The following is a 19,165-nucleotide window of genomic DNA, read 5'->3' on the forward strand; positions in this document are numbered from 1 at the left end:
AGCTGGGGAGTGGGGTGGGGTGGGCAAAAAAAGAAAATTGTGTAAGAGCGTTAGGTTGGAGACCGAAACGCTGCCCTGGAGATGTGCCTCTCTCGGGGAAGGACCCTGACCAGTCTCGGAGGGAGCAAGTGCTCAGGAAGTCACTGCAGTCATCTTCAGTGACCGTTTTGTCAAATTCTACTCTCACCACTAATGGATTTGAGAATCTGCCGTCATGTTATTGACATGGAGTGTTAGGCATCTAACAAAGAAGGTGAAGTTTTAGGTGGCAGTTTAAATTAATGAGTCCAGAAGACCAGGAGAAAGGAGCGAGGGTAGATTAGGATTGTAAAGGCATATATGTCTCAAGCAGCACAAAATGGAAAATTTTATCTTGCAATAAAGCTAAAGGTACAGTCATCCCAGACTAAGACAATTTAGAGAAAACAGTGTCCACAGAGGTGTCTTGGTTTTAGCAATGATAATTCTCAGCCCAAAACATGACAGATTTAAGAAAAGTTGTATTTTTTTTATTTATTAAATAGATTTAATTATATTCCTTCTGAAATACAAAAGATAGAATAAATCATACCATAAAAGAAGGTAAGATATGATAATATGATGGTGGCCAATTAATACACATAAACCTGTTTTTTCCTGGACAGACACTAAATTACTCAAGAGGATTAAGAGAGAATTTTAGAAGCAGCACTACCTGGAGGATTATTTGGCATTTAAATACTGATTTCCAAAGTGCTAGAGGGCAAGCCTGAGCAAGCACACGTGGTCACATGCATATAATTCCCCAATGGTTACAGAGGATGAGAAACTGTCACAATTACCGTACAACTTAAAAAAAAAGTAAAACAAAATCATCTACTCTAATTGCTCACCTGAAATGACCTTGCACAACTTCTCTACGAGTGTGGCTCGCACTTGTGTTCTTCAGACACAGTCTGCTTCACTGTGAAATCTAGGCAGGCAATCCTATTGGAACTGAGCAGGGGCAAGGCATCGTGTTCCTTACATGCAGAACATGGAGTTTTTCTATTTGGTTCCATCAACCCCCAAGCATTTCAGGCCCATGGAAGTGAGAATTCCTACACTGAGGACGAGCTTGCGGGTCGTGCCTTATCACCGGCAACCTTCGAGGGGTCCCGTGGAGGCGTCGAGGCTGCTGTCTGTGTCTGAGGCCAGCGTCTGCTCGGTGGACATGGACGAGATGTCGTTGATGGACGACGACCGGGATGGAGTGGCGTTGCTGCTTACTGCTGCATCTGTGCTAAGAAAACCAAGGAGAATAAAATCTGACGCACGACATTGCTGCGGGTCTGGGCAGTGGAGCCTTGGGGCCCTACCCTCCACAGCTGGCGTGGTTCCAGGCCTCACTGCCAGTGTGGACAAGTGGTGAGTCAGCTGCCCGTGCCCAGCTTTTCCTGGAGTCCTTCTCTGGGCCCAGGATCCCAAACATCCTCCTTTTCTTCCCGGGCGCTAAACATCATATCCATGCATGCGTATTATCATGCTGAAAAACACCTGCCTCTTTAAAAAAAGATATTCATAGAAAGTTGGTGTCCTACAACTCTCAGTGTCGCAAAAGGCTGAAGCCCAAATAAGGGCTCGACGATCATCAGATGTTTCAGCTATAGTCATCAATACTTTGTCCAAGGGAAAAAGCAGCAACCTTGGAACAATTCTTTTGTAATAAAAACGCAATGGAAAAAAACCAGATGGAGAGACACACCTTGAGAGACTCTTAAGTCTAGGGAACAAACTGAGGGTGGCTGGAGGGGAGGGAGGGGAAGGGTGGGGTAACTGGGGGATGGGCATTAGGAAGGCACGTGATGTGATCAGCACAGGGTGTTCTATACAACTGATGAATTATTAAACACTACATCTGAAACTAATGATGTACTACATGTTGGCTTTTTAAATTAAGAAAACCGTGCTAAAATAAAAACTATATACAAACAAACAAAAAGGAAAAAAAATTAGTGGCCTCCTACTCACTTTATTTTTGTTTTCTATATCCTGAAAACTGACATTTTGAGTCTTTAAGGTACATGAAACTATGCTATTTCCTAGGGCCTGTATTTTAGTCTGGTGCAAGCAAAAATAAAACATTTGAACTCTCAGAGGCCAGTGCCTACAGTCTTCAATTTGTGCCTTGTTAACCACAGGCACCTAATTCTGTGCGGAAGTTACGTAATCTCCAGATACTTGGCATGTACGTCATGCTGAACAGAAAATTCAAGAGTCTGTGTCTCCATGTGCATGAGTGCGGGCTTCTGGGTGGGGGGGACGAGGTGAGAGAATAAATATAACAAGGAAGGATCTCACTCAGGAAGCATGTGGGACCCTACAATCCTGCGCAAACACCACACGTGTTCTGTCTCCGACAGTTCCATGGGGAGTCGGCCACCAGGGAGGCCAAGTACAAATACGGGAGTATTAGATGAACAGCTTTTTCACAAGGGAACCAGACTGCATTTTACTTAGATTTGCACGGATTTTCTTCTGGAGCCAGGTGGGGCCTGCCCAGAGGGTCATGCACCGTGGCGACGTTTGAAATTCAGCTCCCTCATCTATAGATGGAGCTGGCAGGAGCAGAGGCCAGCATGGAAGTAGGCCGGTTCTAACCCAGTTCTAATCCCCTGAAGCAGAAGCCCAGCAGCTGCTGCCACTGCAACACCCCAGACAGGCAGCCGACCTCCCATCAGGAGCTTTTGGACCCAGGGCCGGGTGAACTGCCATCCCAAGTGCTGCTGCCATTTAGGAAAGTTGGAAGGGGAAAAGGAGACTGGGCTCAAGCTATCAAAGCAATCACTAACCTGAAGGCTGATCTTTGACCACGCCGTTCTTGCTCCTCTCTTCCCAGTCCAGCACTTCCTTGTAAATCAGCTCTTCAAACAGACACGCAAGGTAGAAGCCTCCATCAGTTTCTCTGCATCTCTGAACCCTGCTTCCTAATTAATCGGGGCCACTCCAAGGGCAACGTGATGCCTTATTTTTAACCATGATATACAGTTAACTCAATAATACTGTCTACCTAGACCAAAACACCCACTTTTCGATACATTATATCTTCTCAACCTGACTGAAGGTGGTTCTGTACCCACAGGGGGTTCTACAAGGGGCGGGGGACTAGCAAAGTGGCCCTTGTGGAGCATTTGAAAGTACCACACGTTTTCGCACCATTTGCAAGCATTTCTCTCATTACTCGGGGTTCTCCAAATGGAGCCGGTATCCATCTGTGGGGGAGAAGCCCCTCCAGCCTGGCCAGAAATTTATACAAACTCATCAGTCATTTCTTGGCTTCAACCTTAGTTTCCTTGATTCTGACTTGTAAGTGAAGCAAACAACCTACCAGGGAAGCATCAAGGGTTCCTAGAGTTTCGGCATTTGTGAGCCGAGAGGAGAATGCCTTGAGCATTTCCCTGGCACAGAGTGTGGCTATGTGTGTTGCCCTGGCAAGCGCATGTTCATGCAGGTCCCGGCTCTCCAGTCACCCCGAGAGAGCAGACATAATCCGCTGGGGCAGAGCACGTTGCCATGTTTGACCTGCACTGACCCAGGTTCTCAATTCCTACTGATTCTGCTTTTTAATGGGGAATTGCTCTTCAACCTCCTGGTTACGAGCTTAGTTGGCTGTGGGCTGTTTGGTGAATCTCACAGTCTCCAGAAGCCACAGTATGCAGCTGATACCGGTTCTTCTCTGTTATCTGCAAGTTCCTGCTCTACTAGGGAGTGGGAAGACCTGGGCTAACAGGGGCTGCAGGGCCTCTCGCCACTTCCCTAGAAGGGCTCCTGCCAACAAGCGACTGCACAGGTGAGCGAGGGGCAAAGTCCCATCTGCCTTTACCTTTCCACTCTTCAATCGCATGCTCTCGTTCTTCCAGCTGGGCGTCGTATATCTGAGGTGGTGGCTGAAAATTAAATGACACGTGAAGTCAACAGTTACAAACGTAATGAGGCATGAAGACGGTAAAATCACTGGGGAGATTCTCATCTTTTATCATGTGACTTTCATTCAATACATGGCTCCTTAAAGGTTTCTTCAGAAGTGCGATGTTACGTCACTTTGTGAATCAAAATAATTAGGGAGAAATTAACCAAGAAAAAAAAGAGGAGCTATTGTGGTCCTCTTAATAATGACATGATCTCTAAACATTCTCACGGCATCTGCCCAAATGTACCTATGAAGCAGTAATCATGAGCCGCTTCCTAGCGACCCGCCCTGGATGAGGACCATGCCGGCTCAGGTTTGCAGTTCTTCACGTCAGAGCCCCCTTACCCAATCCCCGACTCGCACAGGACCGTTCCAAAGACCTACTTCAAAAGCCCATGTCGATAAATGGGGCTCCTTGAAACACTGTTCACTGTGGTGGTGAAGCCCACGGGCGAGCCCTAAAGCAAGCCTGCCCCCAAGAGTTACGTCTTAGAGCCAGAGAGCATTCAGGCCACTGCTGCTAAGGCAGAATGGCCCTGAGCCCACACTCTCAAATGGAACTGCCCTGGGAACCTTCCAGCAAGTTTCTTAGCCTCTCTGACTGGATGGACTAAACAAGCTGTTATAAGCAAAGCACGCAGCACCCTGCCAGGCACATGCTGGGGGCTTCATAAGTGGTGGCATTATGATCCCACGCCAGCTTGTGTATAAAGGAAGACAACGTGTCACCATAGCATAGGCATGTCCACTCCTGAGCTACATGGACCAATGGCCCCAGGAGCAAGGGTCCCAAAAGGGACTCAAGTCTCAGACGACCACTGGCCTCTTTATAGTCAGGAGTCCTCTGAAACTAGAACTTGTGGGCACCTGGGTGGCTCAGTGGGTTAAGCATCTGCCTTTGGCTCAGGTCACGATCCCAGGATTCTGGGATCGAGCCCCACATCGAGCTCCCTGCTCAGCGGAGACTCTGCTGCTCCCCCTGCTTGTGCTCTCTCTTTGTCGGATGAATAAATAAAATCTTAAAAAAAAAAAATGAAATCTAGAACTTGCCATCTTCATGCAGCTGTTCGGACTGAGCCATGGAAGATCCGAGGAAACATACGCCCTGCCCCCCCAACAAGTCCTTCTGGAACACAGGCTTACCGCTTCGGCTTCAGCAGGGTCGTACCAAACGGTAATATAAGGGTGACGTAAAGCTTCGTCCACAGAGATTCGCTTGTCGGGATCAATCACTAACATTTTCGATAACAAATCTCTAGCTTGACTTGCTAGGGTGCAAACAAATGATTAGATGAATACATGAATGCTGAGACACAGAACATCACAGAGGAAATGCGACAGTGCCGACAGAATAGAGATGTATTCACCTTGAGAAATTTTTTGGCAGGTTCCAGATCAATCAAGGCTTTTTCTTTACAAATAAGCCAAGAAACTACTTTCACTACCATCAGGTTTTTGACCTCCATTTCTTGCCTCTGGATCTGGGAGGTGAAGGGGGAACAGAGCACCAAGGGGACACAGGCCAACAGGAGGCCAACATGGTGCCTAGGGAGAGCTGCTACTAGGGGGGGGCGCAGGGGCCCAGCTAAGGGCTGCACTTCTTGACATGCAGGCATGGAGCACCGGAAGGCTCTTCTCTTCATGTCCCCTCCAGATGGATTACAATAGACCTCTGAAGCCATACAATGATCTCATGTTTGCCCGTGATCGAACACTTCATGGATGCCTCCCCTATGCCCAACTGCATGTAACGTTGGCAACATACATTTAAAAAAAAATCTAGAGATTACTTGTTAGAAAAAAACCAACATACTCAGTAACTCACCTAAATATTGGCAATTAAAGTTCACATCGGTAGGCAAAGGAGAGATGGGACTTTTCGGATGGAGGCACAGTATACCCTGAGGTGGAGAGAAATCTATCCTTTCCCTTAAATCACAGCTTTAGTGATGGGCACGGGAGAAGTGGAGGAGGAGCTTTATTTTATCCAACTATGGGCTAGAATCTTAACTAGAGGGTTCCTTGTACCCAAAGACTGTGATTTCCAATTGCTATGATTAACATAAGACTGGTTCAGAGGGACTTGAACCTTTTCATTTTGACCAAAGATTTCAGCGTGGCCATTCTGTAGAGGACAGAACTTTCAGGTCTCTAAGCCTTCAGGCTGGCCTGTACCTCACTTTATTTGAGGGCTTCCATTATTTTATCTCCCTACATCCAGAGGCGTCAGAACGAGGACCTGAAGAGGCCGAGAGTGGTGCCCAGACTGTGGAAACAGGGATGAAGGAAACAAAGGGCCTCTTACTTTTAATTTTGTCTCGTTCGGATTCAGATGGGAATATCCAATCTGGAAAGAGCTCTTCGAATTTGATGCCGGGGTACTTCGGTCTGTTTTCTACGTAATTCCTCACGGTCGGCTGCAGTTTCTTCATAAAATCCGCAGACGGTGTTCCTAGTTGCTCAATGACTTTATTCCACTGATCAATATCTAAGGAGTCTCTTGAGGAAAATACAACTGAACGGCCTTATGGTCATGTCACATGAAGTAGCATCATTCAAAGAAACATGAAAACCCTCTTTCGACCTACTGACAGGTAATGAGTGAGGCCACCCCACAGGTGTTTTGATAAAATATGCAAATATGGTGTGGGTTTCCAAAGGGAGACTAGTTTTAAAACCTCTGTGCCTTTCTAAACTCTGGTCACAGTATATTAGACTGTGTATATTAGTATATTAGACTATTATACTAATATATTAGTATATTAGACTGACCCACCTTCTAGACCAAATGACAGTTATCTTTTAACTGAAGGATACCCATGACAGAGGTGATGAAAGATGAAGTTAGATAAATAGGACTTCAGCAAACCGAAATCAGTTTTCACACTGAGGCTACTTAGATTCGAAAGCTTGCTGAAGTAGACAGACCTGGGTCCCGGGGTCACGGCTGGGAAAGCAGAGGCCCCACGGAGTATGGTGCGTGAGCCAGGGTTCGGGGCTCTCGAGCCCAGGCCCTGTCCTCTCCCACAGGACCACAGGCTTGCCTGGGACTGGGCTTAGATGGACAGCTCTGCGAGGTCATTCTCATTCCCCTGGCACTGACCCTGACCATCACTGCAGTACCCTGGAGTGCATCTTACTTCCTTTCAGAGCACATGACCTGGGTTTCGGACTCCACTGTGCTCTAACCATGCGCCGGGTGCTGGACACTCAGTCTCCCTTGGCTCCCGACTTGCTTGTTTGTAAAATGCAGAAAATATCAGCTTTGTCTAGTTCACAGGGGGCTTGGAATAATGGGCATTATGAGCTGGAAAGTGATTCTGAGACTGAAACAATGGTAACAGAGAATGTAGGCCAGGAAAAAAAAGTCATGTAAACCTGTGTTCCTATGTGCTGCTGGAGCTGGATGGGGAAGCCCTCAAGCCCTTCTCACCATCTTCACTTTCCACTGATCCTCTGAAACATCCCTCGTCTCCCTGCTCCTGCTCTTGTCCGTGAGTCTGTCTGCCTTTGGCCCAGCCGCTGGAACGACCTTTTCCAACATAAGTCAGGTCTGAGCCTAGAAAAGGGCAGGTGCTGAGTAAATGTTTAGTGTGCTCATGATCAAGGGTCATTTCTGTAGACTAACGGGAGGAAGGGAAAGGGTGGGAAGGGAAACATCACACCCAACAAGCCTGATGGGCCTTCTGGGTGTGTGCGTGCACTCCTATCCCTTGGCTCCCATGGGCCTCTCGTTATGCTGAAGAGGGATCGAGGCTGAGGGATGCCCGGACTCCTGTGCGCCTGAGGGTGGTAGCTCCCTGTCTCTGATGGGCTACTGTGGCACAGGAGGTCCTCTTCTACCCCAGGTCACGGATTTGAAGCACATCTCAGAGCACTGCAGTCTAGATGCCAGAATCTTTTCCCATTCCAGTAATTTTTAATCTAATGTTTGAAATAGGGGGCAAAAATTGCCTTTGGAAAATGATGTTAACCCTGTATATATATTTTGAGAATGACATCAGGTCGCCTGATATATAAAAATACTAGTTACCGACATGGCAAGATGTTAATACTTAAGGGAGGAACTTCAAATTAACTTTGTAGTGCACCAGAAAGTATCCACAGTTTTTATACTTTCTGAAGAAAACATTTCATAATTCAAAAAAGGAAGGACACAAAATGAACAAGAATTGAGACCAATGAAATGTTAAGTAGATCCTTCTAAATTATTTATCTTCAGAATACATCAACTTTTCCCTTTTAAGCTGAGTCTGTTTGCAAGATAAAGATCTCCTTATTTATAGTTTGGAACAAGCGAATCAAAGGAAAGGCAGTGGAAAACTGCCAGAAAATTTATTAGAACAAAATAAAATGCTGTATTTAACTTCACATAAAATCTGTGATGTGAAAAATGTCAAGGAAGGCAAATAAAATGATAGGAACAAAATCTTTCCATTCCACATTTGTGTTGTAAAGAATTTATATTACAAGAAAATCACCCTCATAAAATTATAAAAAAACTAAAATAACTTTAATAAAATACATAAAAAACACTGACTACACAGCTCCATCTCCTTTAAAAATAACCATCAATCTGCTATCAGACAGAGACCACTTTAAGGTTTCATAAGGCAAAAACAAAATCAAAGACTAATGGAAATCGTAAGTGGTTAGAACGCAAATGAAAAAGGGAGTATGTTTGAGTGAAAAATATTAAAGATGGGAGAATGTGAGGAGTGTGATCAAGGAAAGCTACTCTAACGAGCATGTTGTCTCGTCTGCTTTATGCTCTGTGTTATTAATGTGATTTGCTGACCACAGTATAAGTTAATCTTCTGCATAGTATATTTACTCAGACTTCTCCAGGTGTGTCACAGAAGAACCTTCTAGATGGATCTTTTAAAAATTTCTACAAAATAGCAGAGTAACAGGCAAGAAAATTAACATGTACTGTTCCTTTTTGATCTCTTTTACTTCAGTCTTATGTAGTGTGCTTCAGTTCTTACTTTGGGGGAAAATATTTTAGTCCATTCTAATAACTAGCAAAATGGTATATTAATAATTGAATGACACAATAATACTGGCCTATTAAGCTTAGACAGCAACCATCCTTGTTAAAACAACTGAATGATCTAAATAAACAGTATTTTTCATTTAAATATCAAAATATGTTTGACAGAATAAATCAATTCCTAAGCTATTTTTGATAAAATTAAAACTAACATAATTGGTTTAATGTAACTCTAAGCCTCCATAAAGTCATTACAGGTAGTCAAGTGAAAAAGAAAACATAAAACTGAACCACTTGGTTTGTGATGCTAATTTAACAAACATAATAAAGACCCCCCCAGGATACGGTCTACAAGTATAACATTTTCCTTTCGAGCTCCTGCTGGCCTCGGCATTTATGGAAAGCACGGCCATGAAGGTCCCGGGAAGGATACGATCAGTGCCTTGGAAAATCACACAACCTTTCACCAGCTCTCCCATGATGCAACCCACTGACCAGATATCAACTGAAAATAAAATGAAATGATAAAATTATGAAGTGCCATGAACAAAACAAAGGTGAGGAAAAGGAGTTCTAACAGTGTACTAAACACACAAATATGGAAAAATAAATGGCTAGCTAAGGGTGAGCTGTCCCCATGGTGCGAACGACTGCCGGCCTTCGCTGTGGCCTTCGGCTTCCGGCAGTCTGGGCTATAGTACCTGAGGGTCCAGCACTTTACAGCATGGAATACAAACAGACCCGCCAACAGAAGAAGTGGCTGTGCCCCCAGAGCTGTGTGCAGGCAGGCACCCGCCCGCCCCCACGGCCCGTGCTGGGTTTCTCCCTGTGAAGGATACAGTCTCTTCCTGGGAACAGGACTTTATGGAGGACCATTTCTGCCATGATGCACCCGACAGACCAGATGTCCACTACCAAACACCAGGTGATTAAAGCCAGCCCAAGACCCCCATGCAGCTTTCTCAAGACCCCCTCCCAACAAAGACAAGCCCAGCTATCGTCAAGTATGGACACCATGCCCACTGTGTGACCCTCTGCTACCCTGTCATGCCTGCAGGACCTCCTGGGAGCAGGTGCGCTGGTCTGGGCTTCTTTGGGGCCTGAGGGCCAGACAGAGGGCTACTTGGTGGCCCTGCTTAGCACTATGGGAGGAGCCAACGGGGCCACCAGGAATGGGGGAGGGGGGGCACTGGTGACCATCCAGATCACCTGCACAAAGTTTCAGACTCTTTTTTTTTTTATCAGCAATTTGATATTTTTATTTTTTTTATGCTTAACATTGAAAAATATAAGTTTCAGACTCTTAGTGAGTAACTGTGATTGAGTTCTTTTTGAAAAATTTGTCGAGAGCTAAGTTACAAAGGGCTCTGATATTGTTCGAGTAAGTTAAGTGTTGATGTTAATAAACCGGTTTTACACAAAAAACAGCATGTATCACTCTATTTGTACTAAGCTCAAAAAATAAGGAAAAACCAGGCTTCGGCACTGGAAATCAGGGTAACGGCTCCCTATGGGGGCTGAGAGCTTAGAGGGGGCCCGGGGAGGTCTTCAGGTACTGCTGGCGTGGTGGGCCTGCACATGTGTCCAAACCAAGCATGTTAAAGTTTGAGATGGTAAAAAGTACTCGTTTCAAAAGTGAATTTGTACAAGCGGGTGACTTCAGCCACTGGAGACATGAGATTAATGACTTTGCACCTGTGGGCCCGCCCAGGGTGTTTCCTGTGGCCTGGGGGAACACTGCTACTGGTGAGCCTCGGCCACGCAGGGGCACTGCCCGCACTCACCGTTCTCTTTGTAGCCCATGCCCAGGATGACTTCAGGCGCCCGGTAATAACGCGTCACCACATATGGAGTCATCATGAAGTTGGTACACGCCGTCCGGGCCAGGCCAAAATCAAGGATCTTGAGTGTGCAGTCTGATTTTACTACGATGTTGCTAGGCTTCAAGTCCTAGGGCAGAGACGGCTGAGGTGAGCATGACAATCCAGAGCACACTATACCGCCAACCTCATACCCCAGGGAGGTGAGGCTGGGGCTACCCAGGTACCAGAGTTCTGGGACATCAAGGGGGGTTAGAACTGAACACTGGAATTTGGGAAAACCTAACTCTCTCAAATTGAAACAAATACAAATTCACTTCAAGAAGTCAGATGGTCGCCCTCGTCCCTATGTGGGAAACGTCACGACATCTCTTTGCTTAAAACCTCCTTGGAGCTCCCACAGAACCCAGCTTTCCTTCCTCCACACCTGCTCCTCCGTCAGTCCCCAGCTGTCCCACAGAAATATAACGCAGGCCACACGGAATTCACATTTTCTAGTAGCCACCTTAGGAAGGATGAATACAAACACATAAAGTGAATTGTAATAAGGTACCTTATGTAACCCAATATACCCATTAACATTATCGTTTTAATATGTGAAACAACATACAGAAATGATTAATGAGGCAGTTCATATTCCTTTTTTGGTACTGTTCTTGAAATCCACTGCATCTTAACAATGACACCACATTCGAAGTACTCGACAGCCCTGTGGCTCGTGGCTGCCACACTACTCAGCACAGGGCTAGAATTCTCTAACTCCACAATCTTTGAATGGAGACTTCTTCTCTCAGACAAAGAATTCCATGGTCCCCAAGCCTGCCCCACCACACACACCTCCCAGAAGGCACCCTCATCTCCCCCTGCCAGAGCCCGGGCTGCGCTGTCAGCTCTCAGAGCCCAGCCTCATCCAGTGGATGCACCAAAGTTGCTCGCTGTATGAACACATGTGTCACCCTCCCCTCGACCCCACACCCTGGACACATGAACATGAGTTCCACCCCGGGCCTTTCTTCACAAGGACCCTCTCATCCCCATATCCTTCCTCAGGCCCCAGGGATCTGACTGCTGGCTGGGATGGCAGCCTGCACATTCACCCTAGAAACTGTGCCTTCTCAGCTACCCCCGTCCGCTGTCCTCCCTAGTCACACTGAGCACGGGAGGACCTGGGAAGACTCAGTGTGAGGGGTCAGGCCCAGCACCTGACTCATGCCTTCCAAGGAACATGCACAGATGGGTGCTCGCAGGTGTGCCTTGAGACACTTAAAAACTCCATCAGATAAAATTATGTTTCATTACTGTTGAATGTTCTCAACTTCTTGGATTCGGTAGAAATATGTAATATTTGAAAACGCAATGAAAATTCCCACCGATTCCCATGCAGATGCCCTGGCGTCACTGGCCACCACCCTCTCATCCTCTCATCCATGTGTCCTAATGTGGGGGAGCCCGCGGGAGCTCTCCCATCCCTCTGTGAGCCCCTCACGCACACCAGCGTGCCTTGTGAGGAGGCAGTCATACAGCTAAGGCAAAGAACCAATTTATCTCTAGTTTTTTTTTTTTTTTTTTAAGACCAAGACTATGGCAAGAGCAGGTATGTTAATAGGTATGTTAACACCTGATAACAGGTAAGATAATGCTCATCTTCGTGAAGAAAAAAATTTTTTAAATGTCCAAATGACAAGGAACTATTTTGGGTCTCTTTGGAAAGGAATGACAACATCCCATTGGTTGGGATGTCAAAAGGTGCTTTCTTTAGAGGAAGCTGATTCCTTCCTCTGGAATCCACCCCAGCCTTGATCTAAAGCAATGCCATAGGGAAAAGGGTTAGTAGTGCAGCTCACCGTCCACCACTCAGTGAACCGCAGAATGAGGTAGAAAACATGCCAGTCTCCAGCCCCTTCCAGCTGTCAGAAAATTCTCCCCTCGAGTAGATTGGGTTGGAAGGACACCCTTTACTGTCATCTGCTGGAAAACTGTGATAACAAAATGCAACGCCGCTGTCTGTGATGTCCTGGCAGGCCTGAAAGGTGCTGGCCTGGGGATGCCTGCCCACAGGAGGGGCTGGAAAAGGTCTCGGGGCTCCTGATGGCCCCCCCACTTCCATGGCACTCTCTCTTACCACTCCAAACAGGGAAAAGAAGAAACACACGTTAAGATACAAAGGACACACGAACTTGGGGCTTGGCCCACAGATGTAGGGATGGCCATGAGAGCACAGTGTCCCTGGGGCAGACAACAAGAATGAGTGAAACAACTATAGCCACAGAAGGGCCAGAGCAGAGGAGAAGGGGGCCGAGGGCGGCACCCCATAAGACACCATTTTCCCCGGTCAGTTCTCAGATCAGAACCCAATGACCAGAGCGGTATCCTAGGAAGGAGGACCCTGCACATGGTGATAAGTGTCCGCTACCTTGATTTCCCCAGTTCTTCCCTAGAGGTACCTGCAGCCACTCACCGGGATGACTGAACCCTGGGACAGGAGGCTAAGCAGTCATCTGGAGGACTGTGGGACATGAGCTCTGAGTGGACCCTGAAACGCAACGACCCAAAGCATGGTTCCAGCTAGCTGACGACACAGACCTGTGCACACTACGGAAGTACACTGCTGTCTGTCCCACCTGTGTGTGAACAGTTTCTGACCCTCCCTCCCAATCAGCATGGAAGAATGCATTTGCCCTCTCAGTTGCTTCACGCTGTACTAAGGCCTTATTAATCGGTTCTAGGAGCTCTATGGTGGCTGGCACTGCAGCTGCAACCAGCACTACTAGCTGCATAGGCCTTGGCGGCAAACATTCTCCAGGACCACTGAGTTTCCTCCAGGGCCGGACTGGGGACTCAAACAGGGCTGTGACATGGAGTGCTGTCCTTGAGTTCCAGTGGTGGCCCTAATCTCCTCTATCCATGCTGACCCCGGAGATCAAACGTGTTTTTGACTTATCTTGGTGGGACAGTCTCATGTGCCCACTTGGCCTTCGCCATCATGACACCTCTTACTTTGTAGGCCAAGGAACCAGCGCGGGGGTCACTCCAACTGCCCAGTGTATCCGTTTCGATCATACAATTTCAGGACTGGGGAGGGGACTGCTGGCTGCATCCACGGGCCCAGTAGCCTGTTCTGAGCCACCAGAGTCAGACCCCTCAGATATGAAGGTCTGGGTCACATGCAGGCAAACCACAGAGACCTGGCAAGGCGACAGCCGAGGGAACAGAGAGTGGACAAGGGAAAGTGTGCATCTGTTGTGGCCCAGAGAACAACTGCTGGGACAGGAGATACCTTCTTCTCAAGCTCCCCTCAAGAAGAGAGACCCATGGGGAGCACCACAAAGTTCCTCCTGACCTGTGTGGCTCCTGGCCTGTCACAGTGTAGGGCAGGAGCCCATTTCTGAGACACCAGACTCCAGCAGGCGGCTCGGGGACGGCTGTGGGGGAAGCTTTCTGAGGGCCATAGTTGCAGCCTGCAGCCCTGCCCTCAGTCCCTCCAACAGCTCAGCCCTGGGCTGCCTTCCGCCAGCCTCTCCAATCCCTGCAGCCCACTCCCCGGCTCTTCCTCACAGGCCTTCACCTAGTACGAATCTCGCAGGTCCAGTCCCATCCTGGCAGGCCATGCTGTCCATGAAAAACCCCACATGCTCTCTGGGGACAAAGAGTGGTGGAGAGGCAGGAAATGACTTGGCTGAGTGTGGTACATTCCAAACTCAGTGAGCAGCCCGAGCACCACAAGGGGGACCACAATGCCCAGGAAAGGGTCAGGGCTTTCCAGATCTCCCCAGCTCCACCCCAGAAGAGAGGCAGGCTCCTTCTTCACCCCTATGGCCCCATAACCTAGAAAAACCGAAACTGAGATTCCAGACTTGGGCCTCAGCACAACAGCAACAGATATGTTGGTGGGAGGCACAGGGAAGGCATGGGTGTAGTGGAGGTCTGCATCCTGACCCAGCTCCACCCTACCCAGCTTCTGACACCAGGCATTCTGGGCATTCTGAAAGAAATACTACAAATTTCCCAGAACTCTAGGGCATAGCCTTCCAGACTAAAGGGCCATCAAGTGCCCACCACAAGGAATGAAAAAAATTTCCGTATCAAGGCATATCGCCATAACATTTCAGAACCCAAGAAATGAAGAAACATTTTTAGAGAATCAAGAGAGAAAAACACAACAGGGCACTTGCAAATGATCTGGAGTAAGAATGGTATTAGAAAGCTCAAAAGCCAAACTACATGACACTAAAACAGGGTCCTGCATTTACAACTCGGAGGGCAACTGATTTGTAACTAAGAATTCTATATCCAGCCAAACTATGAATCACGTGACAGGGCAGAATGAAGAGTTTTAAGCATTTAAGGCCGCAAGAAAGTTTACCTCCCATGCACCACTTCTGCGGAAGCTATTGGAGGATGTGTTCCACCAAAATAAGGGAATAAACTGAGAAAGACAGAAAGGGGTCAGGGAGCAGGTTAAGGAAAGCCCCAGGGAAAAGCTAGGGCCAGGGCCAGGATAACCCCCCCCCACCTGCCGCATCAGGTATGGGGGTGGGGGACAGCCAGTCAAGGTGGGAACAGCGCTGAGGTTCTGAGAGCGAGGGTCCACCTGCGATGAAACAGCACATCACCTGGACACACTAAGAGGAAACCCAGATGCTTGGCAGAAGGCTTTGCGTTAACTTAGCAAGGAGAGCAGAGCAAACTACTTGCTCCTTGAAAAGCAAAAGAACAAGACCACAATGCAAACAACTAAATCACAGTGTAAACAGAAGGCTGCGGGGGGCGGGGGGCATTTAGGTAATCAGAGTGATAGAAAACAACCACCCATACTGGTCCAAACCCAATGACACCACCAACGCCAGGGAGGTCAGGCCACGGGAAAGGTAGCCGAAGGGGAGGGGAGGCTCTGGGTCAGGGAGAGGGAGCTAAAGTGATACCTTATGCCCCAAAGGGAAGGGATGGGGATAAACACCAAAATAACAGCGAAAAGAACAGAGTTTGCTTCTGGGGAGCAAGAAATTAGAAGGAGGAAGTGGGGACTCTGTTGTTGCTTTTTTTAAAATAAATATTTGTAGAACTATTTGATCCTTGATTAAAATAAGGAACAAATCAACCAACTTGTTCAGAAAGTTGCAGAATAATTACAAACAAGGGTGATCCCGTTTGAAAAGTATAAACTGAAAAGGACATCAGTACACACAGATACATTGGTAGTAAGGTACTCACTCTAAAGTTTGGGAGCAAACACCCAGCTGTTATCACGACCCACCCCCAGACAACAGCAGAGAACTGGAGGACTTTCCCTTCTTTTAAGTTTTTGAATCATACAAGGTAAAAAGTGGTGAGACTATCAATGTTCTACTTTCCAAATAATTAAAATTTATATTTAGTATAAAAGCATTTTAATAAGCAAAACTGAAAATGTGTATTTTGTACATGGCACTGTGTATGAGAGAAAAGACCAAAAAGGCTCGTGGACAACCATGAACCCACTAATGGGCTCTTCATCACCTCTTGGGTCCCGGCCGGGTGGGCAGGGTGGGCCACTGGGGGCTTCTTGCTATTTGCACTATCTCCCTTTCCCACTACCAGCACGTGGTTCTTTCACAAGCGAGCACAAAGTCCAGCAGACCCATGAATGTGTGAACAGGTAGAAGACAAGCAGGCGGAGTGGCAAGGCCTGGTGGGGTGATGGACAGGATGGAGAAGGGCTTGGTGGGATCATCTGCTGGGGTGTTCTAGGGTTTCTAAACACTGTGCTGGGCAAAGTAGACACCCCTTTGGACACTCTTTGACATTCTGGTCATCAGAACTGGAACCAAGCTTCAGGGACCGAACATTCCCTAACATGGGCATGTGTGCTGCAGCCCTGGAAAGGTCCCTAGGATACTGCTTCCCCACAATACTCGGCCCAGGAAGGGAGCAACAAGTAAGGCAAACCATTTTCCTTTACAAAACTGATAAGGCTTAACACAGTAAGGCTGGAAACTTATTCTAAAGCCATGAATGTAACACAAAATGTGGTTAAGAGCTAGGAAGAGTGTCTTAATTTATATAATGGACTGTGAAATTTTTAGGAAGCAAAAGAGAATAGTATGTTGGGAAATGTTTATTTTTAATTAAAAAATGGGTATTATTATGTTAAGTGAAAAATGTCGGTTGGAGAAAGACAAATACCATATGATTTCATTCTTCTGTGGAGTTTAAGAAACAAATGAGCAAACAGGGGAAAAAAAGAGAATGAGATAAACCAAAAAACAGACTCCTCACTGTAAGAGAATAAAGTACTGGTCACCAGAAGGGGGAGGGTAGGGGGATGCGGGAAACAGGTGATGGGGAAGAAGGAGGGCCCTTGCGGTGATGAGCACTGGGTGTATCAAAGTGCTGAATCATGATATTGTACACCTGGAACTAATATTACACTGTAGGTTAACTAGCTGGAATTTAAATAAAAACAAAAGAAAAAAATGAGTAATATTATTTTAAAAGAAAATTTGTCAAGAGAATTTATATTATTTTAACTGGACACTTGGTGGCAGCAAAGGCCATATTTTAAATAACATCACCCAGTCAGGAGCCCAGTGTGTGTGAGGCCCCACACAGGGCCCTGGCTGGGGACCAGGTATGCAGCCCAGGCCCCAGGGCTTTGGGGTCCCAGACCTGAGGCTCATGGCCAGGGGTAAGGGCAGTCGGGTACTCTGTGGGTTGGCGGGCTGTGCAGTTGTGGCCAATGTTTCCTGGCGCCTAACAGATCTACCACACCATTGAAAATCTCTCTATTCTTTCCTCTGTGAATAGGCTTCTTTGTTCTGGTCTCACTATCTTTCTCCCCACACAGATTGTGGTTCAGAGAAATGACAACTTCTTGATGTTGGAATATAATATCTATAGACAATTTGTCGACAGAATTAGTATGGTAATAATTTAGGGAATGCTAAGAATGTTTCCAACATAATTCTATTATCTCTGCCTGTAGTCTCACTCAACATTTTATTCTCAAAGAAAATTCTATCCTGATGTTCTGCTTGCACAGTGATACAAGTCAAAAAAGAAACAAAAACTCCTAAGAGCAGCTTACAGAAGTACACTGTATCCACTGGTTTTTAAATGCTACTTCCTGACAGGGTACAGCCAGCTGTCATTCAAATCCCAGTTTAGGGGCTCAGGACACCCATCCTGGGCCATTCCAAAAGTTCCCACCGAGGGGCCAGGATGCTACAGTGGCAAAGCTTTATGACTCTAAGGAATGGGGATTTGGTCCATAATTTATGTATGATTTCTCAAGCAATGGTATCATTTACTACTTAGCCTCTAACTGTTCCCCATCCCAAATCTAAACTCCTGCCTCATTAAAAATGGGATTTCAAATATGGCAAATATATTAACAATGAACAAACAGATGGTTCTGGGTAAATAACATTGGGGAGTTCTCTGTTCTATTCTTGTAACTTTTAAACTTTAAGTTACTTCAAAATTAAAGGTTTAAAAAAAAAGGTAAGTTTTTTTCTGCAGCATCAAACCGAGCAGCTCAAGCCTGCATCTGGAGTGGCTTATGTGGGCTTGGGCCAACAAGGCGCTCCTTCTAATCTCAGTGGGATTTGGGAACTCAACACGATCCCATAATTTCTTTGGATTCTTTTGACATTGGCAACTTTTAAAAAAATATTAAGTTCTTTTGTGCCTGGAGAATCATGACTGGAAAATGTTGTGACTTTAAAAATAAAACTAACGTGGTGTCACTACTTACTCTATGAATGATACCAGCTGAATGCAGATGTTTAATACCACAGAGCATCTGGTAAAGAAGATAGGACATCCTTTCATGGTCCAGCTCCATGTGAATAACCTGACATAAGTTAGCATCCATTAATTCCATAACCAAATACCTGGGGGAAAAAAGATCAGCCATGTACACATAAAAATCACCCAAAATTCCTTTATGGTCCTAAATTATATTTATATGAAACAGTAATAACTTACTACTTAGTTACTGCACTGGCTAAAATTTTGAAAAAAAACAAAAAAACAAAAAAAACCTTGTTTTTTCTAAATATTTATAAGGTATCTTGTAAAAAAAAAAGCAAACATATAATGGAACTTAGCAGAAGTTTTCCAAAAAAAACTATCAACATGATATATTTCATATTAAAACAATTTTTAAATCATACACAATAGAATTTCAAATATTCAAATTCTCCCAAATCTTTATTTATGTGTTTGGTTTTTTGCTATTGGATCATACTTACCAGTAGAGAAACCGAGCTGTTACTTCTCTCATGTTAAGAGAATGCTGGACCTTCTGCCCATACCAGCTATACCCCGTTATTTTTGCTCTCTGCAAGCAAAACTCCCCTAAGAGGTGTCTAGACTTGTCATCTTCCATTCTTCTCCCATTTGTTCTGAAGCCCACTTCCATCGGGTATGTGACCTGCCACTCTG

At 46.1% G+C, this 19,165-nt stretch overlaps 1 protein-coding gene across 4 annotated transcripts in view; it reads right to left on the bottom strand.

The window, feature by feature from the left end:
• Nucleotides 1-493: 493 nt before the first annotated feature.
• Nucleotides 494-19,165, bottom strand: part of MAPK9 (mitogen-activated protein kinase 9) — a 47,973-nt gene continuing 29,301 nt past the window's right edge. For 2 of the 4 annotated variants that reach the window (XM_059416195.1, XM_059416197.1), the window contains 8 exons: nt 18,474-18,612; nt 10,706-10,871; nt 9,355-9,426; nt 6,234-6,416; nt 5,072-5,196; nt 3,842-3,905; nt 2,811-2,882; nt 494-1,256 (listed from right to left, as the gene is read on the bottom strand). In XM_059416195.1, the coding sequence (XP_059272178.1) occupies nt 1,114-1,256; nt 2,811-2,882; nt 3,842-3,905; nt 5,072-5,196; nt 6,234-6,416; nt 9,355-9,426; nt 10,706-10,871; nt 18,474-18,612 (964 nt within the window). In that variant the 3' untranslated portion in view covers nt 494-1,113. Of the gene's footprint in view, nt 1,262-2,810; nt 2,883-3,841; nt 3,906-5,071; nt 5,197-6,233; nt 6,417-9,354; nt 9,427-9,760; nt 9,833-10,705; nt 10,872-18,473; nt 18,613-19,165 lie in introns of all 4 variants that reach the window. The other 2 variants (XM_059416196.1, XM_059416198.1) reach the window with 2 other exon arrangements.

The sequence above is a fragment of the Mustela nigripes genome, chromosome 12 (assembly GCF_022355385.1).
Source record: "Mustela nigripes isolate SB6536 chromosome 12, MUSNIG.SB6536, whole genome shotgun sequence".
In the NCBI taxonomy this organism is placed as follows: domain Eukaryota; kingdom Metazoa; phylum Chordata; class Mammalia; order Carnivora; family Mustelidae; genus Mustela; species Mustela nigripes.